At 42.2% G+C, this 25049-nt stretch overlaps 1 protein-coding gene across 2 annotated transcripts; it reads right to left on the bottom strand.

Annotated features, from left to right (window-relative positions):
• Positions 1–1199: 1199 nt before the first annotated feature.
• On the bottom strand, positions 1200–23868 carry MAML1 (mastermind like transcriptional coactivator 1). Of its 2 annotated transcripts, none has more exons than XM_051631089.1 (5): positions 23374–23868; positions 13636–15048; positions 11215–11442; positions 7811–7925; positions 1200–5661 (listed from the first exon to the last, which is right to left on the bottom strand). In XM_051631089.1, exons 1-5 carry the CDS (start codon positions 23737–23739, stop codon positions 4670–4672), a joined length of 3114 nt encoding a protein of 1037 aa, XP_051487049.1. In that variant the 5' UTR covers positions 23740–23868; the 3' UTR covers positions 1200–4669. The 2 variants fall into 2 exon arrangements, with proteins under 2 accessions (XP_051487049.1, XP_051487050.1); XM_051631090.1 differs by having other exon boundaries at positions 13636–15045.
• Between the last annotated feature and the right edge of the window lie 1181 nt (positions 23869–25049).

Below are 25049 nucleotides of genomic sequence, written 5' to 3'. Positions count from 1 at the left end.
AAATACAATGTAGCACTTTCAATGGGACAAAAAGCAAAAGTGAATAAAGAACACAGTTCGAGGGCTAGAAGCAGCTCTCTTGTATTGTCACTATTACATTTGGTTCTTTATAAGCTTCTGAAGTTACAGGTCTCCTCTCCCCCCAAACTCAACTCAAAATTTGCAGAGGAATATACTCAGGTAAGTCAGGATGCACTTTGTGAGAACACCTGAAGGCTCCAAGCTGGGCCCTTAAGCACAACAGCTATACAGTAAGGCACTTGTCTACACTTGTAGAAGGATCCTTCAATGTTTGAAGCTGATTAAGGTTATTTTTATAAAGGGGAATGCTTGAAATCAAAGTAACATGTAAAATGAATACAGCCTCAGCAAGAAACACGTCACGCTTTACAAATTATCACAACTGCTTGGTCTTCATTTGAAAAGGTTTGAGATGTTAGTTTAGAACTTAAGAGTAGGTATCATCAGTCAAAAGGCACTCTTGGCAAACAGGAAATACTATATAACTAGCTGAATTCTTGGGTCTGCTGCAAGTGGTATGATTCACTAGGAGGACTGCTTTGAAATGCTGACCTCAGAGCAATTAATCAAGTAACAACTTGCTAACAAGAACACCTTAACATGCAAACACACACCTCTAGAGTCAGGCTCCTCTGGGCACTGATGGAGCCATGTTGCTTTACTTCTAACCATCAAGACATGTCATCTTAAGAGTGTCCATCTTAAGAGGCTCAACAATCCAGCAGGGGCTGAAAAACCTATTTTGCCATTGTTTTCCACAGCCTCTTCAACTCGCCAGCTCTAGTGGCTTTTTAAACCACTAAGGCCTGATATTTTTGAGATAATCTGACCATATTATTGGAACTCCACGATTTTGCATGTGTGAGTAGTTATGAACATCATTCCACTCGTAACAAAGACTGCAGTCCCAGTTCCTAGCTTAAGGAACTGCATTTAAAAAAAATAATCCAGAAACAGTAGGTGTAGCATAAAGTCTTGTTTTCAAAGGAAAGTTCTCTAAAGGCCTCATTATCCAGTTCTGGCCTGTTTAAATGCACTTTCTGAAGCCGTAAGAATTGGAACGACACAGCAGAGTGTTTGAGCCACAGCAACAGGGTGAGAAAACCTGTGTTGGAACGGAGTCATCTCACTAGGGACAGCACCACTGAGCTCACACAAATGTATAAAGTCACACCATGTATGTTTAATACACTAGCAAAATATTTATTTTATAATGATAAAACAGAAGTGAAGGATTTCTTTTTGGTGTGCACCAGTAATTGTAGTAAAAGAATAAGGGGATTAATGGACTCTTTATACATTTCAATGACAAAAATTCATAAAGGTTAGCATCAAATTCAACTGTTCTCCATTTACAAGCATAGAACTTACCATAATACCCCCCCAAACACATATATAAAGAATTATAGTTTTAAAATCTATAAAAAGTAAAAAATATACAGTCAGAAGATCTAACTCTTATTCAAATCTTTAATATAAAATTGTAAACATTTATTTACACAAAGGAAATGTGTATAACAAAATTTTGAGCACCCTTTTCAATTAAATTGTGGTTTTTGGAAGGCAGTGGATGTTGCACAGTGACACTCTCACCTTTCCTGCCCAACCAAAGCCGCAGTTTATAAATAAAGCCATGGGCGGCTGGCCAGGTACAGCTCAGGGGAGATACATTTTATTGCTCTGAAGCTGCAGCAAATGGAAAGCCCAAGTGCATATATATATAGACAGCTACATGTCTCAGGGCATAAAGGCAAAGCCCAGCCCTACCCATGCACCTATGTACATCTAAACCATATTTTCATTTCCATTGAACTGTTTCAACTCGGTTACAGTGATACCAGATTCCCAGCAATCTGGGTACACGATGTGGCCAGGGCCCAAAAGCAGAAACACGGGCTGCTTTGCCTGCCAGGTTAGATGCTGCTTGGATCCTGTTCACACATGGGGACCGATGGGTATCATAAGCCAGTTTGCCTAGAACCCCAATTGATTTTAGCTCAACAGTACCATGAAAAGGCCCTGTCATCAAATTTAGATACCTTCCTGAACAAACCCACTGGTCAAGCCGGGCAATATCCACCTTAGCTTCCAGAAACAGTGGAGGAAAGAGTACATCTGCATTTTCCTGGACATTTAGCTGGATTGCCTTTTTGGTAGTAATAATGCAAACAGCAGATGTTCTTTCCTCTAACTAAGAAATCACAACTGGATGGTTTGTATTTTGACTTATTCAGAACAAAGTCTGTGTGCAAAATCTACTGGAAAACGTAGCAAATTTTACCACAAACTTAACAGGGAAGAAATAAAAGCTGGATCCTATTACCCTGTTGTGTCTCTCAAGTGTTTGTACGGGGATCAAAAAACTAGTGACATTAAAGGATGTCACTTGAAATAATGAGGTCCCAAGCACTCCCAACAGGAAGGGAAGGCACACTGGTGCAAAGTTAACCTTTAAAAATAAAAATATAGCAAACACTCCTGCCACTGCGATTGCTAGTTTATCTATACTCTTCTAACAACACTTACCTTGGACCAGTTTTTGGTTTAACTTAACAGTAAACCAAACTCACTAGCTCTTTCCTTAGATTGCCAGTACAAGAAAAGTTAGCATCAGTTATTTGCATCTCAGCTACTTATTCTAGAAAATATCAGAAGTGTCAACAACCAAAGTCACTAACACCGTCATCTTCCCATCCAAAGACAATCTCTGTGTTATCTTTTCACAAGCTCTACAAGGGATTAAATCTGCTTCAGTGAAGTTTTCTCCACTACTCAATGGTGGGATCCACTGATCAATGTACATCTTTCACCAACAGTTCAACATGATATAACATCAAATATGTTCAACAGAGTAATTCATCCACACTAAGTAAGTGTGCTGGACAAACCATGTTCCATGCATATTTGGAAAGGGTTAAAGTATTAGTGTTAAAAAGCAGTTTTTAAAAGTGCAAATTGTCTCATAAAGGAGCTGCAGATACAGCAAAATATTTTCCTTCTTTGAAATCAATGATATCCTTCACTTCCCTTCACCCACTCTGGAAAAAGCCCTCTCTCACACATATCTGCAGTGCAGAAAACTCCTGAAGAAGCCAGTTTGTGCTGAAGGAAATTGCTTTTTAAGTCACAATGCTGGGTTTGATTAGAAATTTCACAGGAGTTTTCCAAAAAAGTGGATTTAAAAGGGAAGAGGTATTTGTGCATTTAAAAGAAAAGCTTTCATTTCAATTTTAAAACAAAGGTTAAGGCAAGGTGGTTTGTTGGTGGATAGGGGATTTTTTTGGTAGAAAGTAAGGACTCTGGAACACTGACTGTTCCCATTGTCGATTTTGTCCTTTCTGGGACTGATCCCAACACATGGATAAGAGGTCTCCTTGGGCTGAAGAACCAGCATCTGCTTCAAGAGATATTAAAGAAGTAAATCCACCAGTCTATGGAAAGATTATCAAACTCGTAATCCAGTATCCAAAAAAAAAAAAATCAAAAATAAACAAGCCAAAACATGACACACATAAACCCAAGTATTTAAAGGGGGGAGACTTCTATATTGGAGTAACCCTGACACAAGTATCCTCTCAGGCTGCCTGTGCTACTATTGCTGATAAGGACTTTTCACCTCTCAGCCAAATTCCTTATTCCTCATTTTTTCTCCTGAGGTGACAAAGTCTTGTGCTCACTGCACCATTGCTACCTTTGGGGAATGAAATGATCTCAGAAGTTCATTTTACTTTTTACAGCAAAGTAAACCAGATGAGCTGTCATGAAGCAAAGCCTTCATTTAAATACAACTAATTTGGAAATAAGTTATGAAGAAACAGGTGCAAAGTAAATGGCTTTACAATTCATGTTAAACCTACATAGTTTAAAAGTCCTCCCGTAAGAAATTCCCCCTTTAAACACAGCAAGGGATAAGCCAAGAACTGTGCCTCTCTACAACAGAGTGCAAACTGCAGCTTAGAAGACTACAATCTATGAAGACAACTACCTAGACTAACTGGCCAGGTTTTAATACTTTCTTTCATCTGTTACCAGCATCTAGAAATATTTACTCCGAAATATCACTTGCTTACTGAGAGTACAGGCACATGCTTCAGCGATGGGGAAAAGAAACAATTCAGAACATTTTGCAAGTATACTCTTCTCAAAAAAAAAGTCAGAAGTTTGATGGACAGTACTATAACACCATGTCAATCTATGAACAAATAAGGATTACAAGTAATAGCTGCAGGAGACCAAGCCCTAAAAACAATCTGTGCGACTACTTGCTTTCGTTCTGCAACTACTTGTGTGGAATTTTGTTTTGTTTTTAAAGAATTAAAAGGTTCCATTTTAGAACACTGCAAGTGAGATTTCTGAAAGGCTGGCTAGGACACACAGAGCGTTTTTTGACCTGTTCAAAGCTTGTGACTCCTCAGAGACACCCAGGGAAAGCGCACTCTTCCTGCAGCCCTGCTTGGTGCGCCGCCACCACGCGTCCCGCTCCCCGGGAAGGAAGCTGTTGAGAAGTCCCTTTCCCAACCCATTTCCCTCTAATGCCTGCAAGTCTCAATGCCACAGGTTTTTTGGTCCAAGTGTTGTTTATATTTCATGAAATAATTAAAAAAAAAAAAAAAAAGCAGAAACCCCCCCCCCCGCCCCTGGCCCCATTTTAATGAGTCCCTAACAACTCATCCAAATCATTCATCCACTCCTCTGAAGTCCTGTTTTTCAGCAAAGAGTCTATCAGGTCTGTGTCACCAGTTAAGTTCTGAAGTCCATTATTGCCCGACTGGCCGCTGTAGGCAAAAGGCAGCTCTTGACTGGTTGTCCTCACAGGGAACCCTTGACTACAGTGCAGATTACCTCTGTTGGGCATTTGCTGATTTGGGTTCTGGCTGAAAGCGTTCAGATCTGGAACAGTCTGGTTGATGCCAGGCAAGACTTGCTGTGAGGGGACCTGCTGCTGCGTAGGAGGGTTCGTCCGCTGCTGCGCACCCAAAGATGATGACAGCATCTGCCCAGAGACAGCAGCATTCATAGAGGTCATGGGTCTGCTGGTGCTTAGGCTTACCTGAGGCATTCCTTGGGCAAACTGTTGGTTGGCCATCTTTAGATGAGTCTGCTGCATGTGGAAAGAGGAGCTGGCAGTAAACGGTCCTAAGCCACTGTTTGCTTGTGTCTGGTTGTTAATGTTAGGGATACCTTGGTGTTGCCAAGATGGATTCTGAGCCCCCATAGCAGCTGGTACTCTGGCCATCTGTGGCTTAGATAAGGTTGGATTCAGTGCACCTTTATTGTGCTGCTGAGAAATGCTTGAGTTTGCTAAGGTGTTCTGCCCATACCCAGCAGGAACAGCAGCACCCTGGCCCAGGCTGCCCTGTCTCTGCATGGGTGGCTGTCCATTGGCACTTTGTGTTGCATGCTGGGGAACCATCTGGGTCATCCCAGATGCCAAGTTGTACAATCCCCCTCGCTGCATGTTTTGCATATTGTTATACTGAGTCACCCCTCGATCCTGCTGGCTGGAGCCCGACTGGAGCGGAAGAACAGAACTGTGTCCAGGTCCCATCTGAATCATGTTCTGGGGCTGAGGAAACATCCGTGGACTACTGGAGCTGGACTGTCCTAAATTATTGACCCCAGGCATGGCTGAAGATGACCCTGAAATACAAGTATTTTGCACGTTAAACACCTCAGTTCAACCAGACCCAAGCTAGATTCGTAGACACTTCAATCCAGAAAGGAGGTGCAGCTGCATTTGTATAAACCAGCCTCTGCAACCAACACACACTCAGCAGCAGAACTTTAATTAAAGGTTGTCAACTGTTGCTCCAGTTAGCACCTCTACCTTGATCTCAAACAAAGATACGCCAATGTCCTAAAAAATCTGGATACCACTTCTAAGAGTTCAGTATCATCAATTAAAAAAAAATAATTAAGACTTTAAAGGCAGGACTCTGATACCTCCTTGTGAACAAAGGTCTGCAAACATACTTTGAAGTGCATGCACAGTTTGCTAGGCTGTTAAAAAAATACCACTTCCTGCACACACACATTGTCAGTCATTCCATGCATACAGTGTGTCTCATACAGCTCCCACTCCTGCGTTTCCACAGTTTCAGAAATGTCTTCTATTTTGTTTAACTTTCAGAAATTTTTGGTCATGTATCAATTGGATTTCCATGATGACCTATTCACTATGTTAATACACGATGCTGATAACAAGCAAGATGACTTGCAACAATAAGTCCTTTTAGCAAACCAAAAGAAGTTCTGTCTTCTTGTAAATTGAGTAAAAGTTTCTTCCTGTAGAAGAAACAGTCCCCTAGTTAAAGCAAAAAAAAAAAAACAAACCACAACCCACCAAAACACAGAAAACCACTGTGAAGTGCAATGCATATAAACTCTTCCTACCCTCTTACAGTCAACAAAGGGAAACATACCTACTCTAGTACTTTCTCTATTTTCAAACCAAAAAATAAGTTGCAGAATTTTTTCATATTTTAAGACAGCTGAGGAATACTGGCTCTCTATTCTTGTTAATTCAAAATGTATTCAAATACAACTTTATTCAAACATAATTCAAATTATATTGACTTCATTACCAACAAAGCACACCATAAAACCACCAATGTTAGGGTGTGTGGGGGAAAAAGTCTTACTGGAACAGTACAGTGAGGAGGTAGTACACGTACGAGGATTTAAGATGCAAAAACAATAGTTACAATCATAGTAATAAGGAACAAAGAATTTAAATAATGCTGATGTTCATTATAGCAAAACATGCTCTGTTTCTCATGGGTGTCCTACTGCATTTCTGTAGAAAAGTGGCAGGAGGAAAAAAAATATTTCAGGACAATATTTGAAGGATACTACCGGTCCCTGTTAATACACAATCCTTTTGTACTGGTATCAAGTTTTTGCAGTTCAGTAACTAAACCCAGTCACAGCTCTACTAGACACTGCATAACCAGCAGTGCCATCAGAATGAGGGCATCACATTTCCATCTGCATCTTTTCCCTTCACTATTTATTTCTGTGGGAACACAGAGTAAGGAAACAAGAAGAAGAGACTAAGCATTTTTTTGTACTTCAGATTGATGAAAACAGACAAGTGGTTTCTTGATGACCTATTAAGTAAGGAGTTCTCAAGGAGATAAGTTTTTACTGTTCTCTAGTTCTTCTACATCCATAAAGCTATTCCAGCTGAATGGTAACATCATCTTTTATTTATCAGTGTTAACACACTGAAGACCTACCAAGCTGCTACTTCTACAAAAAAAAAGAAACCAAAACATGCAGGACATGAATATATAGCTCAAATTGCATTCCCTTCTAAAGGCAGCATGGATAAGAACATTAGAGAATTTTAAACTCATCCTAGTAGATGAGAAAAACAATACTTATTTTTCTTTAATGTGGGCCTGTGACATTAACAAGCTGTAGTGATATCAGGCCTCAGAAAAACACCCAAATCCTAAGATCACAGAAAGATATGAAAGTTAAGGAGTATTTACAACCTGCAATGGAAAATGGTAGTATAAAAAGGCCTTGAGAACAATGAAGGTACTTAAGAATTTTAACCACTTCCAACACAAGATAAGAATCAGAAGCTTAAGTTGTCCCAGATATCTGGGTTAGGGGAAGCTGTTAATCTGCAACTAAGTGTATGTGTCTAGAAGCTTTCAGTGATGTGGGAAGACGTTATAATAAATTAATTAAAAGCCCTCCAGTCCAGGAAATTTAAAGACACCTTGCTTTTTACTCCTGATATTCTTCTGCCATTATTTCAATTGCCATGTCTACTTACCTGTGAACTGTCCAACCTGCTGCTGGTATGGATTCTGTGGCTGATCCTGATACTGGGGGGGTGGCCGAGTCAGATGCCGCTGCAGCTGCTGCTCCTGCTGCTGCCGCTGCTTCTCCTAGGAAAGGTCCAATGCAAGACAATTAGAAAACAAGTCAAGCTTTTTCCAAGGGTGACTATCTTGGATAGAAACAAGCTTTCTGGATACTTTTACACCAAGCTGATAACTAAAGGGGCTTCTGCAGCATTAAAGTCACTTCAGATCTTTGCTCCCAAGGTACAAACACAGTCAGTTTAATCTGATGAGTGACAAGACTAGGAGCACAGAGACAAAAAGACAACAGCCCACATTTCAGGATCTAGCTCTTTATCTAGCTCTTGTTTTAAAAAATGAAAAAACTATACAAACCTTTACATACCACAGGTTTTCCTAGAAGACTATGGAAAACTGCACAACTAAGTTTATAACAGAAGCTACACACTGCTCAAAACCATTTTCTTAACGACGCACCAGTAACAGACGCAAACCCTACTAATGATTCAAAATAACCTGCCTCTTTGAAAGCACATTCAAGCTCTATCTACTTTATGATAAAAATATTTGAAAAATAAAACAAGCACATTTTATTTGGGAAACTTCTGGGGGAAATGAAACTGCAGGGAATGTTGAGAGTGTGTGCAGGTGCCCTAAGAGTACAGTCAGATCCTGACAGCATGAATAGCCCACAGGATGCTTTTATAAATATCAAACGTATCAGGCAGAGCATTTCTAGCCCTTCTTCCACAGGTACCTTCAACTGTACTGGACTTCTGAGTTAATTAAATAGTGATACTTACCTAAAGTAATACTACTGATAGTTATAGTTGCACAGAGCACAGAAATTCCCTTCTAAGAGTAGAGGGGCAAAGACACAAGCAATAAGCCTTTAAAGAAGAGACAGTGCAGTGTAATGAATGGGCAGATTCACATTTACTATCTCCCTTTTGAAATGTCTAGAACTAAGAAGCCGTTGAGACATGCAGAGGAATGAAGAGGGCAGGCTGCTTGACAGAAAGGACCTGCTACTTGCAGGACCAGTCAAACCTGAAAGAGGCTGACCACAGAAGCCAAGAAGAGATGCCACAGTTTTGAGAGAAACTCAGAACTGCAGAACCTGGCTCATAACAAAACAAAAGGCAGACTATCAAATGCAAATAAAGCTTTAGTGTCACAGGGAATAGCACTAATGTGACCTGAAACTGAAGTTCTGCTGCAAAATAGAGATCCAATCATTCAGAAATCTTTTTGTAAAACTACATCCTGTATCACATGTATCCAGAGAAATTAATATAAAACTAGAATGCTAACAAGATATAACCTGACTGGGCAGCAAAAGGGCAAGAAATGTGGCAAATGCAACATCCAAGGCTCTTCAGCTCCCAAGCAAAGCTGCTCCTTATTTGGGATCAGAGATCCAGTATCACTATGCAGAGGTGAAGACAGGTGTCCCTGCCCATGCAGGGGGGATGGAACTATGTGATCTTTCAGGTCCCTTCCACCCCAAACCATTCTGTCATTTTATGCAGAAGTTAGATGCAGTTACCATAACTAGGACAGTAATAAAATATTTTCATAACACTGATAATACAGCAACATGTGCTGTCTAAGCAGCTGCAAATATGTGTGAAAAAAAAAATCTATTTCAACACTGCTTAAGATATTTATCAACATAAGCAATATTTCCACCACAATATTTCCTTGCCCAAACTGTGTTTGCACCCAACTATCAAATATCTTTACCAATGTTCAGACCATTTTCTTTAAAACTTTGCCAAGCAAAATCTTATGATTTTATCTACACTGGGTGGAGAACTGAAGGAGCTTTTCTGTCACCTCACTCTAGTCCTCAATTTTAACCCAAGTCTTTAAGTGATCAGAAAAGCTATTAGATAGGACTTGGCACAGTCACAGCTCCACAATACTGCAGATTCTAGCCTCTCCCCTCAAAATATTCTCCACAACCAAGATTTCAATTCAGAGGAGACTCTATCATTTCCCTCTATCTTGAATAAAGCTTCTGATGGACAGTTGCTGCAATAAAAGTTAAGGTGTCCACACACACAACCATTACTTGACCTTCTCTCACCATCTCTATTTTCCAAACTACTATTTCCAGTGAAAATCCTGTCTACCAGTATTTTTTCTAACAACTCCCAACTCTAAAAACTGAGAACATTCAGATTTATCACCTTTTAACAGTGCTGAAAATTAAGGAAATTACACATTCCCAACTGTTATTAGGTGAAGGACTTCTGAGCATTTACATTTTTTAATTTTAATTTTTTTTTTTTTTATTCTCAGGGGAAAATGTAAGGTTTGGGGTTTTTTTTCACTAAGCCACTGACTCTTTTTTTCCCCTCCCATTATCCCCTAAGACAATGCTTTCCATGGCTCTTCAGTCCCTCTCCTTACCACCATTATCTTCGAAGACAAAACCTTTCAGCAGTGCAGATCAATACACTTTTTCCAGAAGATGTGAATACCAGGATCTCCCTGGGTCTCACAAGTCTTTGAAAATTCATCTTCCCCTTCCACCATTCCATATACTGATAATTTCTCTATATGCACAGTGTCAGTGCCTGGGACATGCCTCCATGAACTCTTAAAAATGCAGAAAAGCACTGATTTCACAGGAATCGTGTCCTTTGGGCTGACTCCCTGCTGAAAGACTTGTAAAAGTTTTAAATCTTAGAAAGGTTCACACAAGGAGCCTATTTCCCCCCAAGAGATTTTAAAGCAGCTTTCTGCAGTTTGATGGACAGCAGAGTTAAATTCTTTTGGCAGGATAAGATGCAAGCTGGATGCAGATGTCTATTTATTTTCCTCTAACAAACAAGTGAAAGATGTATTAAAACTTGAAACATGAACTGGTGTGGATGTCACAGGGAAGAAAAGCAGAAGGCCCAATGAGCTCAGAGTCCCTTGCTTATTGCTTCCATTTTTAAAACTCTACAAAACACATCAACACGATCCCAAACTTAGATTTTATTTTTGCTCCAATTTAATTTGCATTTCTCCTTCCACAGAGCATTACACCATCGATGGTATGGTACCTTCTCTACCTTTATTATTGTCCTGCATTTTCACACTACTCAATTCTACCCATTTAATTCACCACTGTGCCTTGTAACAGCAGAAAAAAAGAAGCCTTGCCAACCAAGTGCTATGTTTTTAAATTACTTTTATAGAAACATAGAACAGCAATTATACTTATGATACCAGAGTGCCTTTATTCTTTACTTAGAATAAAGAGAACCTATATTCTTTATTTTGTCATGTGATAACTATTAAATACAATCTCAAATCCTACTTCTGTCCACCAAAGTAAATCAATGCAAAGAAAAAAAAGCCTGCTGGCCCCTCTCACCTGCTCAGCCAGAAGGTGTTGCTGTCTCTGCTCCATGAGGAACTGCTGCTTCTGTTGCTCCATGAGCAAGTGCTTTTGTTGCTTCATCACTGCTGCTTGCTGCTGAGTGCTGAGATAAGGTGTGTTGCTGTGGTTACCTGCCATGGAGACGTTGGGAGCCTGGGCACTCACACCAGGGCCCGGGACAGAGACAGGAACACGAGGAACGTTAGGAGAAGGGTTTTGATCCTGCAACGTGTAGAAAACCAGAAAGAGGTTAGAAACTACAGTTTAGAAACTATGTAATTACACAGATGAGGAAAGGCACTTCAGTGGTGATGAGCACAATTTGTATTATTTTAATCATTATTAAATCACTTAACAGACAAAGTCTACACTGGGAGGGGAATCAGCACATCTCAGAAAAACAGAAATTGACAACTATTGCTTATTTGTATATTTACTGTATTTAATAAAAATTAGATCCGTTCCTTACAGTTTGCCATCTTTATGCAATAATGTCTTCACCTGTGAACCTTCTAACAGAAAAGGCAAAGTGTGATACAGTTCCCAGTTCAGCTAATTAAAGACAGCCAAAAATCCATCTATAAAGAGCCAGACACAGGAGTGACAGATCAGTCAGACACTCCATAACTTCTGTTCAGCCAGAGGAACAGTGCCAGTTAATGAACAGCACTTCAAACACATCAGCTTCAGTTACCTCTGGTAGCAGCTTTTCAAACACTACTTTAAAATGTTCATTATACAAAACATTTATTTAAATCCTGCCTCTCCTGTCAACATGCAATTCAAGAAGTGTTTAACCCTTCCCCCCTGAAGTTGCTTTTTCTAGTATCAAAGTATTTGAAGGCTATTACTGATCAAAATGTCTCAACACGTTTTTCCAGCTATCCAACCACCACCGTATTCCAGACAGAAAAATACTACTACAGATAAGCCTCTCATTTTTCGCAAAGTCTGCTTTTTTTTAGAGAGTGAAACTAAGATAAAACCAGCATTAAATAGTTAGCATTCAAGATCTCATCCTGTCCTCTTTGGCAAATCTGTTTGAAATTTGACAATTCTTGCAGTTTTTAAGCACAGTTCAGCTTTATCTCTAACTACACAGCTACTACTTTCAAGATTAGAATTCAGCTAATGGGTCTGGCTGTTGATTCTCACTCTCTGCAGTTTCACAAGAAATCATGAGCCATATACAGGTAATGCTGGGTGAAGTTGCTCTGTCTGTAAGCTTTTGAGACATTCTCCAGAAGGGTTCATCAGTATTTCTGCTCATGCAGTGCAAGCATGGCAGTGCAGATCCAAGGTTCCCTCATGCTTTCAGTGACAGGGAGATGTGACATGCACTATCATCTCTACCTTTCCCTTTCTTCTTCCACCAAAATGTCTTTAGATTGTTACTTCTGCTAGCTTGTACAGACAGTAAATGTTTTTGTGCCTTAGGAAGCACACATTGATCTCAGATTTTTATTTGTACATCAGTGTGGTCTTTATCATACACTAATCAGATCTTTTTCACTGGTGGTTGGTTTTGTTTGGTCGAGGGGACGTGTTACTAGCATTGGATTTCCAACAGCTTTTACTAGACAGCTTTAATCCTTGTAACAAACACCTTTTTTTTTTCAACAAGGCCTCTAGTATGTGCACTGTAGGCACGTTACAGAATCCCAACAAGTCTGTACCTCCACTCACTACCTAATTTCCACCTGCAAAATACCTGTAGTATCAGTTCTATGCAAGGCAATGCAGAACCCTCTGGAATTTTACAGGAAAACCTGAAGCATATTGCTTCAAGCAAGCAACTATTACTATAACTCATTCTTAAAGATTTATTTCTCTTATATCCCATGCTTCCCCAATCCCCAGAGGTTTAACCAATAACAAATCCTTAGATTTGAAAAGCCCTAAGGAACACCCAAGAAATCAGGAATGCAGCCCCCACTTCCATCTCTTTCCAAAAAACCTGCAACCAAAGGTATGTCTTTTTATAGTAAGCCAACTCTGACACAAGTAGGGACTAAAAAGAAGGTAAAGAAATCAAAGCTTCTTTGAGAACACTGTTTAACACTACAGTTTTACATGAGTTATTTTAGGCAAAAGTTTACAAAGCATCCATTTATCTTTGTAAGTAGAAGCTTTTATGAAGCGTGACATAATTTGTTGACCACGAAGTATATTAAGCTGGAAATCACACATTACCACATGACCTAGAACCAAGCATTACAAGCTGTCCCCAAGGGAAAACAAGAGTTCTTGATTCTTATCTTATTGCATATAATAATTTTCTTCTTTAAAATCTTTTGGCAACTGTTTTGAAACAATACTAAGTGATCCATACCCTAACTTTTACCTATCTGACCACCCTCTTGCAAAACCTTAAATCTGCTACTAAACAAAGGTTAAAAACCCCAGAACATTCACCTGACTGTGTGGCAGTCGGTAGGTAATGTTTCCAGGCTTGGGTTTCAACAGGATCATCCCATTTTGGTCATCACTCACATGAGAGAGCGGTGCCTGCTGGCGCTGCTGGATGTATGCCAGCATGGGAGCCTTGTTCTGACCTGGTACTGTCACCCCCTGCTCACATTCTGCTTTGTAATGTGAAAGAGGTTTGGTGTTCCCATAGTCTAGCATTGAGCTTTGACTATTCACAGGGTTCTGGTTCAAGCTGTTTTGCTGATGACCCAAAATGTTCACATGGTAATTGCCTCCAGCTCTCGGGGAGCTTTTATTTCCCAAATTAGACATCATGAGTTTTTGATTGTTGAAGTCAGGCTGGTAAACTGATGGGCTAGTGGGATTTTCCATGGTATATGGGACAGCCAGTGGACTATGAGAAGGCCCAGACTGTTGCCACGTAGACATCTGATTAGTTTGGTGGACTTGTGAAGCTTGCTGCTGGTTCTGCAGCATCTGGTCTCTCTTCTGCTTGGCAGCAATCTGCTGAAGTTGATGAGCAGAAGACATTTCTTTGGCACTTCCTGCACCCTTCACAGGTAACAACACATTGGAGAGAGGCCTCTGGACGTTCTGAGAGTGGTTTGATGCCTGCATCATGGACTGATTAGGATTTTCAGTCAGTGACTGACTGGAAGGCTGAAACATAGCCTGAGAACTACCAACCGCTGGAGAAGCGGCACTTACAGGTACAGAGGCAGCACCAATAAATGCTGGACCTGATGAAGTGGATCTCACCTGGGGAGATCCCATCTGTTCCTGTTCAAAGGGTGCTGGGGAAAACTCAGTCTTTATGTTAATATCCTGTGGCAATGGAGTCTGTGCAGCTGAATTTGAAGAATCTGCATCTTTTTTCTCTTCAAAATCTTCATTAAAGAGATCCTTCATGTCTTCATCGGGCACTGATCTATTAAGCTCCTCAATAAGTTCCTTCCATTCTTGCTCATTAAGATTAAGATCAGGCATCAAGTTATTCTGAGATATAGAACCCCCTGCTCCAGCAATCATACACGGAAGATCATCTACAGGCTCCTGCTTCAGCTCCTTGTTCAAACTCAGAGGAAATGAGTCATCTCCATCACCACCTCCATTCATTTGCAGGCTGGAATCTGGAAGACACTTCTTGCTGATGCCATCTAACCCCATCGGATGCTTTCCATTAAGCTGTAAGGTATCTCCACTGCCAGATTTCTTGTCAAGATGATGGAGTGGAGACACAGGGGGCATTCCATTGGAAGAACCACTCACTCCACCAAGACCATCATCACGACGCAGCTTCTTGGACACAGAAAATACATCACCAAAGCCATTCTGCTGGTCTCCATTCTGAGGGGAAGCAGCACTATCGAGCTTTCTTTTCACAGTCTCATGGAGCTGCTGGAAAAGAAAGAAAAAAAGGAAAGTTTTAGCTATTTAGCTTTATATTTAATAGATTAGGATTTTTATTTCTTGCCAGACCATTGTCTAACTCTGATTAAAACATTTCAGAGAAAAAAAAAAAAAAAAAAAAGGTTAAAAAAAGGTTTAAACTTTGCTTTGATATGATTTGTTTTACAAGTCATCATATGAGGTGACTTTCTTATTATAATCTCTTAGGGCAAACTTTAAAAAAATATGTACTGTAACAAATAGAGCACTCTCCTTCAAACAAAATTAAAAGCTGTCTTATACTTTGACAACAGCAACAAAAAGCTGAGACAGGTCTTTGAATGGAATATGATTTTTCCTATTCAAAATAAAAAAAGATTGAATAATGTTAAGATTGAAATTTTAGACCAGAATAAAAACCTGCATTTTATTTGGCCCATGTACACATGGAATAATTGTTCTGTAAGACAGATTTATAAAGCAGTCTCCTATTTAAATATTCAGGAAAAAAGAACCATTTCTCTTGAGATTATAACTTTTGCAGAAGAACTATGCATATAAATCTTGTACACAATCACATTTTTGGCACTGAAGCAAAACCAGTTTGTCACCAAGCAACCACCGTCTCACACTTCTGTAAAATGCAACTCATATAGTTCAGATAATTCTATCACAACAAAGTAAGTTTATTTCTTTCCTCCTTTCTCCTAGAGTACGTGCCAGCTGCACCTTGCTGCACTGTGACCAGCGTAGCCCCAACCAGCTCAAGAGTTGGCTTCTCATCGCTAGAAAACGCACTTATTCATTTTATTGTAGTGCCACCTAGAAGCAACCAGAAGGTACAGCAACAGATTTACCACCAGAGCTTCCGAGCTTTCACTCAACTTCTTTTCTGGCACCTTTCTTTCAAATATAAAGTTCTTTCCAGTGACCTCAAAAACATCTGAAAACAGAATTCATGCACACGTCAAAGACAACTATAAACTTTTCCTTCCCTCCAGTGCACTTTGTAAAAAAAAAAAATAAGTTGTGCTTTGCTTGTGCTGGAATTACTAAACCAACACAAACCTGTGGGGCAGGGACACTGCCCAACCAGAGCAGGACACTTCAGGAGGGAAAGCTGCCATCAGCTCCCCTGACCTGTACCAGATGCCTTTGATACATCTCAGCAGGACACAGGAGGAGAATCCCTACAAAAAGCCACCCGGCCGAGGCATGGCTCACCCAGTAACAGCTCTCTCAGATGGCAGAGAAGCAGCTCATTAAACAAACCTCAAGACAAGTATGCTGATTCGAGTATTACTTGCAGTCCCCACAATGCAGTCCACTAAGCCTTGGGGAAAACTGTCTCATTCAAGAACAAACAGAGGAAACCTCAAGATCTCAGCACTGAAGTAAAAGACTGTATGTAGAGCCAGCATAAATTATCAGAAGAATTTTACAGCACTTGCCTGGGCAACTGCATTCTTTGATTCAAGAGCAGAAGAGCTAGTTCACAGTTAATTGTAATTTTTTTAAATCAGTCTACAGTTAGCTGACCTTCAGAAAAAGCCACTATTTTTGTAACGCTACTATAGGTAGCAGCCAAATCTTATTTTTATCTGAGGGATACACTGCAGCTTCCCAGGAAACTATGATCTTCTAGATGGTTCATAGCAGCAAGACAGTGAGATCAGCAGAAGACCTAGTAGACATGGCGAGATGTACATTTGCAGAGGAGGCTCCATATTCTCTTAATCTGAACATTAGGTCTACAGGTCAGAGTAGCAGATCTAGAGTAAATTTTTCAAACACTGACTTGAAAGAATAATGAAATCTTTCTTTTTTCTTTTTTTGTGAAGCAGCAAAACAACAGAAAGCAATGAAGCCTCAAGTCAATTTTAACATTTGGCTTTCAGCAGGTTTCCCATTGTTTACTTAATACTCCAACTGGGAAAACTGAAGCTCAAGGTGGGTGAGTAACTTGACCAAGGTCATTTGATGAGTCAATCACTTGGAGTTTGGGAATGGATCCTCCTTAACTCTAAATCATTAGAGAAAAACACACTCCCTGAAAACTGACATACAAGTAGTAAGTTAGTTTTGTACACTGAACATATTCTTTGTTGTTAAAGCAAATTTCTATATTAAAACAGAATATATGCCCATTAGGGTCACTGCTGTAAATATAATTCATACAGACAACTCAAGACAATTAGGATTTTTGTAGCATTACAGCTGTAATTGCACACAGCTCTTCACAGGTTGCAAAACCCACCTGGGCTGCTGGAAAATATTCCACAACTTAATCTGTGCCAAGGTATTTGCTATCATACTACACCATTTGCACTATATGCAACTAACCAGTCTAAAATTAAATCATCCATGCTTGTAAGTTACACTCACTGTAGTCTAAACAAGATATAAACCCCTAATCTCCATCACAGGCTCTTTCCCTCAATAAAAACACCTAGGAGCTTTCAGATCTGTACGGGTTTTAATGGTTGTAACACTCAGATATCTGATTCACAGCAGTATCTTGACTTTATTGCTCTAGACAAAGTCCTTCTTTGACCTAAAACTATATTACTTTGTAAAAAAAAAAAACCCAAGCAAACAAACTTTAATAAAGTCACTAATGACATAGCATTTTGGGGGTCTGCTTCCAGCCTTTCTTCACCTCAGATAAATCTAAGATTTGAAAGATCTCCTACCTGTGCACAACAGCCAACAGACAGATAAGAAGGAGGAAAATCTGCTTATCTTCTATCTGTGTCAGAAAAGATTGAGCCCAGTTCATAACCAGGACACAATTCCCAAGCTTTAGAAGCTATGCAACTGCACTTGCATCCTAGTTCACTTTTCACATTAAGAATAGCCAAATTTCACATTTCCGGGAGCCAAAAGTTACAGGTTCCTTCTGACATTAGAAATATAACCTGATACCTTCTATCTACTCATGTTCAATTTTGAGTAACAGAACCTGAAATTCTCAAACCAAATACATTCATATGACTACTCTGCAAGTAATACAGCTTTCTCTTCTGAAATTCCTTTCTTAAGTGCATTTCTTACATGCTAGCTTATCTCCAGAATTCCTAGCAGAAAAATTAAGTGCAGTTCTTCCACCGTTTCTCCCAAATTTTTTTGGGAGAAAAGAAGTAAGAAGGAGCATGTGAGATAGAAGTCAGACTGCAAGCTATCTACATATCAAGCTGCTCTAGTAGAGTTCAAAAGGCAAGAAAAACCTGTTCTCTTCTGACAAAAAGAAGAGAAAGAAAAATAAAACCAAAAAGGAACACTGACAGAGTAAAGCACGGCTTGCTACCCACTAAGAAAATCCCTTTAGCTTTAGTTTTATTGTCCATTATCATGCCATAAGGCACAGTGACCCTATGGTTTGCTGTCCATGGTGTCCTTAGCAGAATCAATCAATTCTATTTATAACACACAGACAGTCCTTTCCATTGTCACAAGATCAGATACAGAAACGTAATCCCATTCTCTCAACCTCCCAACAAAAGAAGAACCTACAAGACCCCTGCTATTTATCGTTGCCTAAAACTTTCATCCCAAAAGCATTTACCCAAAGTACTGCAGCAAAGAGTCTGTACCTCCTCCACACACACCATCAGAGGTGCATTTTATCCATGTGATCAAAAAGACAGTTCTCAACATGGTAATAAATGCACATACTTGGCAGCAGCACACGTGGAAGTCAGGCCATAACTGTGGGTTCCTTGTGTGAGGAACACAAACTGATTATATCCTGACTTTTTTTCTAATGAAATACCAGCAGGAGGAATGACACTGGTCATTTTCAAAGAACAAATGCTGTCTTACTCTGGAAACATAATAAAAATCTAGCTCTAATTTGCCATCTAGCTAGGTAACAGCATTCTCAGCTAGAAGGGGGAACCAGAACAGAATAGCAATTTTTCTTCCATGCCAGTGGTAGCACCACAGTCAAGGTCCCATGAACCAGAGGTCACAATAGGCCCTCTACAGACACAAATTCTCCTCTCCTGCCCAGCCAAGGACAGGAGAAACAAAGATGACAACCTCTTAAGACGGAACAATAATCCAATTATCAGGAATTGCAGGGTATGAATTTGGGATAGAAAACATCATGTTTTGACTACATGACATAGTAAGAACACCCAATTTACTGTGCCTCTACTCACAGCTTCCAAAGCTGCACTCCCCCTGCAAGGAAAACATTTTATTACCCAACATGTTCCTGCATTCCACTGCGTTGTCAGAACCAAACTGCTGGACTAATTTTATTTCTGACTTTTACTTTAATTCCAGAAGACTTTTGTATTTGGGTGACTGCCTGCTGGAGTGAAGAAGGGCTGTGGATATGCAGGTCTATAAATATCCCAACCCTGCATTAGTCACCATGGGCAGCTTCTGCTACAGGAATTGTTCTGCTGAATAAAAAAAAAACAAACCTGATGTGCCTTTAGCTGCAGTGCCAGATCCTCCACCTCACTTGAACTTCAACAGCAGCAACAGATCAGTCACTCCCAGACCCCTACAATTTAGGAAGCATCACTGCATATCTAACTAATCTAGTAAGGGAAACGTTTCAAATATACAACAATACCTCACACAGAATTAAAAGGAGACAAAGAAAAACCTGTCTGAGTTGTTGGGCAACAAACTATCAGACTTGTCAGCAAAAACAATGGTGGCAAGACTACACTGCACTATAGTTACATATAAATAACATGGAAATAACTTGCTATTTTTGTGGTACAACATAATTTCACAATTTAACACCCCTATACCACAGCTTTCAGAAAAATGAGGTCTTCCAAATTGTCACTGTACCAGCCTGAGATTCCTTAGTGGAATGCTACTAGTGCTTGTCAGTACAACCCAGGCAATCTATTCCCTGTAATTTATTACTTTAGGTCTTTTCAACCAAGAAACATTGTGTTGCTCTCCTTAAATTTCTTTTTAAACTTTTTGCTCTGTGTCTTTGCTTAAATTAGAACTTACCTATAATGAATGTAAAAACTTCTACTGCTCCCTAATCAATGCTGGTCTGCTCTTCAGCATTAACACAAAGCACTTCAAGACAAGCCACTGACTAGCCCTTCTCTGCCCATTCCAGAAATACTGTCTGTGGTTCTGTGGCAGTGCTAGACAAAGCCAACCATCTACACAACTGCTCTCAGGTGGGGGAAAAACACAGTAAGAAAAAGGGAGTAGATCTCTCCTTCCCAGAGACCACACCATAAAACAAGGAATGGAGATGAAAATCCAGATCTTGCCATTCTCTTCATTGACATGTCAAGGAAGCACTTTCTGTTCAGCTCAGCAATACACTACATTATAATCCCAGAAATACAAGGGAGCCAGTCTTCCTACCACTGAGAAATTAAACAGCATTTTCAAAACGAACTTTCTCAAACCAGAACATGCCAAAGAGAAAAAAATGCTATAGGGGACAATCCCTGTTTCTTCCCAACTTTCCTGTTTCTCAAAAATTAAGATTATCACAACATTAAGCATCTACTTTGAACATAGTCTTAATAATGTCATCTTAAACAACAGAAATGGGAAGTAAATTTCAATATTTGAACTCCCCATTAAATACTGGCCTCATTTTTTTTTTTTTAAATAGGAAGCTAATAATTTTTTTGTCTTTTTCTTAAATGAAGAACAGAGTCTACACGGTGCACAAATAAACTAAAGTATTTCTGTATCAATATTGTAGTCTGTGGCTCAAATTTTAGAGCTACTTAATAAGAAAACAAAGGAAGAATCTACCCTTTGCTTCTGCTTGTAAGCAAGATCCATCCAACTTGAGGATCTAGAACAGGTAAGAGACTAATGGAAGAGAAAATATCTGATTTTGGCCACACGAAAAATCATGCAAGACATTATGAAGGAAGTGGTGGTGCTATCCTGTTCTGAACTTGCTGAATATGCTCTGAAGTACAACATCTGGGACTGGACACTGTCCTCTGTCCACACCTGTGGCAGTGCAGCTTCACATTCCTCTAGTACAAGCTCCCTGATGCTAGATCACAAACCCTTTACCTTCACATTAGCTGGTTTCTCCTTCAAGGATCAAAATAAATGCTTCTTTAACTTTCCACACCAAACAGCAGTTTCCAAGAGAAGCTTCATGGAAAACTCTGGATTGTAACAGCAGTGATAGTTGATATAATGCATGTTTCACTGCTCTAGCAGCATTCTTTCAAAAGGAATGCATCCAGGATATTTTAAAACAAGATAACTTTGGTGTTCACCCAAACTTTATTGAATATTGCAAACCAAACCCACGTCCTTCCTGCACAAAGCACATGCTTGGTCTTGATAACAGCTATATGATTGCTAGAGGTAAAATACCAACCCAGAGAGGCACCTTTTATGCCAAAGGAAAGAAATTAGCAGCAGAGTTTTTGTTGTTGTTGTTGTTGTTTTTCAAAACTTGAATTACTAAGCAAACCAACTTTATACCCTAGTAACAAGGTGATGAATCAGCAGCTGCAATTAAGCTTACAGTCATGTCTCCTAGGAAGGAAACAGCAGGCCAGCACGAGGAAGAGTCATTCATACACTAAAACCCTCTTCTGTTGTGTAAATTGGCCACTGGCAGCAGCTTCCTGTACAAGAAAAGCTTCCCCAGATGTGCAGTGTACTTCAGAACCTCACTGCTTTTGAGAGTCCTCATTATAATGGATGCTAATTGGATCAAATCCACATCCAAAGCAATTGAAAAGACACCAATGAATTAGAGACGTCTTTCTTTCAGAAGATCAATATGAAGACGTGTGGTGGCAGTTTTAGCAACAGGATTTGACATGCTAAAGAGCTCTGTGTGTAACAGAAATACACATTATTAATGGATAGAGCCCCATATGCAAAAAGCCTTAGAGCCCAGACAGGAAATAAGAATCCCACCAAGTCAGGAGATAATAAAATACAAATTTGAGTCACTTCTGTTCTGACACAAGTTTACATTCAAGATTGGCCTACTAAACAACAGATACGTGCAAAATTCTACAGGATGACCCTCATGAGTGCACAAGGTTTCCTCTATTCCTCAAGCACCCTTTGCTAACAGCCATCTGAAGTGCTCTAACTGTGTCACAAGTATCAGTCTTCAGGAAAGTCAGCAAGTCCTAGATACTCATACGTATATTAGCAAGAACAGAGACAAACCTGCTGAATAACATTGCAGCTTATTTTGTACATACTGTGAACTGAACATATTAGCTACATTAAAGATGACAAGCAATGAAACCTGTGTTTCAGTATCTCACGTGGTGTCCAGTCATACCCAGGTACACAAGTTTTAAAAACTGTACCTAAATGAGGTCCAAGACAGCAGAAAAATCACATCTGCCTTTCCTTCTAATCTGACCAAACACAGAGAGCATCTTAAAAATTATTTGATCTATATATTAACCTGGCAATGTCTCAGGCTAACCCAGTGCTCCCTCTTAAAGGCACTCAAAACCACAGTGCATCATCTTCATGCAGGCCACCATTTAGAAACACCAGGTTTTAAGACAGGTATTAAGACAGGCAGTCTTTAAGAGGTTATCCTACTAACCTACATTACTGACACATTAGTCCGTAGCAGTATATTTAAAGGGCTCAGAATAAGTTAAGCAAGAGCTATCTTGATATACAAACAAGGCTGTATGAATATATCCTGACAACCAGAAATGCTAGAGAAGCCAGAGAAACTAAGCCAGTTTTTAATGGGTGGAGTGGGATTCCCATAGTGCTCACACCCACTAGTCTAAGTGGCAAATAAGCAGCTGCCTTTCCACTGAAACCCGCTCCAATACGTACCAGAAGTAATAGACACATTATTTGTCTTAAAATTTCCTCCTCAGTAGTAAGTATAACCTTATCAAGTGACTCCACTAAACCCCGACAGCTTAAAGACATAAGCAAGGAACCCAAAACTGCAAAGCCACGGCAGTATTAACGCTCCTCTGACAGTTTCTGCGGGTACATTTTAGGTGAATTTGCCAGAAACGTCATTCCCAGAACGCCGCTCCGAACGACTGGAACCACCGCAGAGCCACCCCCTGTTCCTACCGCAGTTTTTACCAACTCTCGCAGCACGCAACGGCGACAAGAGACAGAACAACCCGGCCCGGATCAGCGCCCAAGCTGCAGCAGCGCGGACCCGAGCGCCCCGCCAAGCGCCGCCAGCCCCGGCCCTGCCGCCCCGGCCTCGCACCCAGCCCGGCTCCTGCTCCCTCCCGCTCCCCGCGCCGGCTCCCCAGGTCACGGTGCCCGCGGGCACAGCCGCGCCGGCCGCCGGTTCCCCCCGCAGCCCCCGCCGGTTCCCCCCGCAGCCCCCGCCGCTGCCCTTACCGCGATCAGCGCGCTGCCGCGGCCGTGCTGCTCGCCGCCGGCCGCCTCGGCCTCCAGCCCGTTGGCTCCGCTCCTGTCGGCGCTTCCCGCGGCGGCGGCCGGCGGGGGGGGCGCGGGCGGCGGCGGCGCCGGGGGCGGCTGGCGGTGCTTGCCGGCCCGCTTGGCCTTGGCCTGCAGGCAGCGCTGGTGCAGGGCGAAGGTTTGCTGGCGCTCCAGCTCCAGGCGCTCCGGGGACACGGCCTGGTAGCGGGACTCGCAGGCGCTGTGGTGCCGCCGGCAGAGCTCGATGCGCCGGCGGAGCCGCTCCATCACCGCGCTGTGCCGCGGCACCACGAACTCCGCCATGGGGCAGGGTGGCAGCACCATGGGCCGGAGAGCCGAGGGAACGGCCGCCGCAGCTCACCGGCTCCTCACCCCGCCGCCCGCCATGGCGGGGGCTCCCCCCGCCGGGCCCTCCCCGGCCCCGCCGCTCCCCCCGCCGGCCTTACCTGCGCTCCCCCCGGGCTCGCCCCGCTGCCTGCCCCAGGCCCGGCTCCCGCTCCCCCCGCCCCACTTCCTCCTTCTCCCCCAAGGCCGGCGCTGCTTCCCTGCCCCCTTCTCCCTCAGCCCTGCCTGGCGGCCGCTGCCCGCCCGCCCCGAGGCCCGCCCGGAGCCCGCTCCGCCCTCCCCCGGCGCGGCGCGGCCCCGCGGCCGCCGCTCTCAGGCGCGGGCCGGCCCGAACCCCCGGCTCCCCATTGTTATCCGCGCCGCCGCCATCTTGAAATTGTTTTTCCCCTCCAGAGCCGAGTTGAGAATAAATAGGCGGAGCTTCCTGGGTGGGGGGGACGTCACGCCGCGCCGCGCGTCACGCGCCGTGACAGGCAGCCCCGCCAGCCAATGGGAAGGCGAAAAAGCGCCAATGAGGCGGGAGGGGCGGGGCGGGCAGCGCGGCTGGCTGGAGGCGCGTTTAAAAGGCAGGCGCCGCGAGGGGGCGGGGCGAAGGCGGGGCGACGGAGGCGGCGCAGCCACTCAGGCGCGGCGAGGGGCGGGGCCAATGGTGATTGACAGGAGGGGCAGCGGCTCAGCGGCCGGCCCCGCAGCCCGGGCCCCGCCCCCGGCCCCTCCCCCAGCTCTTCTCCCTGCACAGGTTCTGCCAGTCAGACACAGCAAGCCAGGCGCCTTCCAGCTTCTTTATTGGTTAATCAATACATATATTATTTTTTTTCCCAGTGGAAGCTACAGGTGCCTTTTAGAAACGGACAGGGCTTTTCTGCAGGTGATACCCAGAGCTCCTGTTCAGCAACGCTAAAAAAACAAGCACCCTTTTTGAAACGAGGAGACAAGAGTGAAAGGGGAACTGCTGGGGATGGAGAGAGGGGTCAGCCACGGCCCAAGAATGCTCTGCTTCTGAGGAAGGGGCATGGAAAGCAAGAGACATCCACAGAGAGGAACGGCTACCAGCACTCAGCACTTGGAAGAACCCTCCCTCAGGCCCAGGAGTCAACCTTAAAACAGACACAGGCAATGCACTTCACAGGTCAGAGCCTCAAGCTGTGATAATTCAGTATGAGCCAGACCCAGGAAGGCCACATCACATCCAAGGACACTTCTGCAACAGGTTAGTTGGTTAGCTGCAGTCTCTCCTCTTTCATTGTGCATCAACTCTAGGAGAAACACTGACAACCAAACAACACACA

This window comes from Apus apus, chromosome 13, assembly GCF_020740795.1.
Source record: "Apus apus isolate bApuApu2 chromosome 13, bApuApu2.pri.cur, whole genome shotgun sequence".
In the NCBI taxonomy this organism is placed as follows: domain Eukaryota; kingdom Metazoa; phylum Chordata; class Aves; order Apodiformes; family Apodidae; genus Apus; species Apus apus.
The sequence above is the reverse complement of the archived record's forward strand: the minus strand, read 5'-3'. Positions and strand labels throughout refer to the sequence as shown.

Coding starts and splice junctions, on each gene's coding strand:
- MAML1 (XM_051631089.1), bottom strand. CDS start 23,739: ATGGTGCTGCCACCCTGCCCCATGGCGGAGTTCGTGGTGCCGCGGCAC. Junction 15,049..23,373: donor GCGGCAGCGCGCTGATCGCG/GTAAGGGCAGCG, acceptor TTTCTTTTCCAG/CAGCTCCATGAGACTGTGAA. Junction 7,926..11,214: donor AACACCTTCTGGCTGAGCAG/GTGAGAGGGGCC, acceptor GACCTTTCCTAG/GAGAAGCAGCGGCAGCAGCA.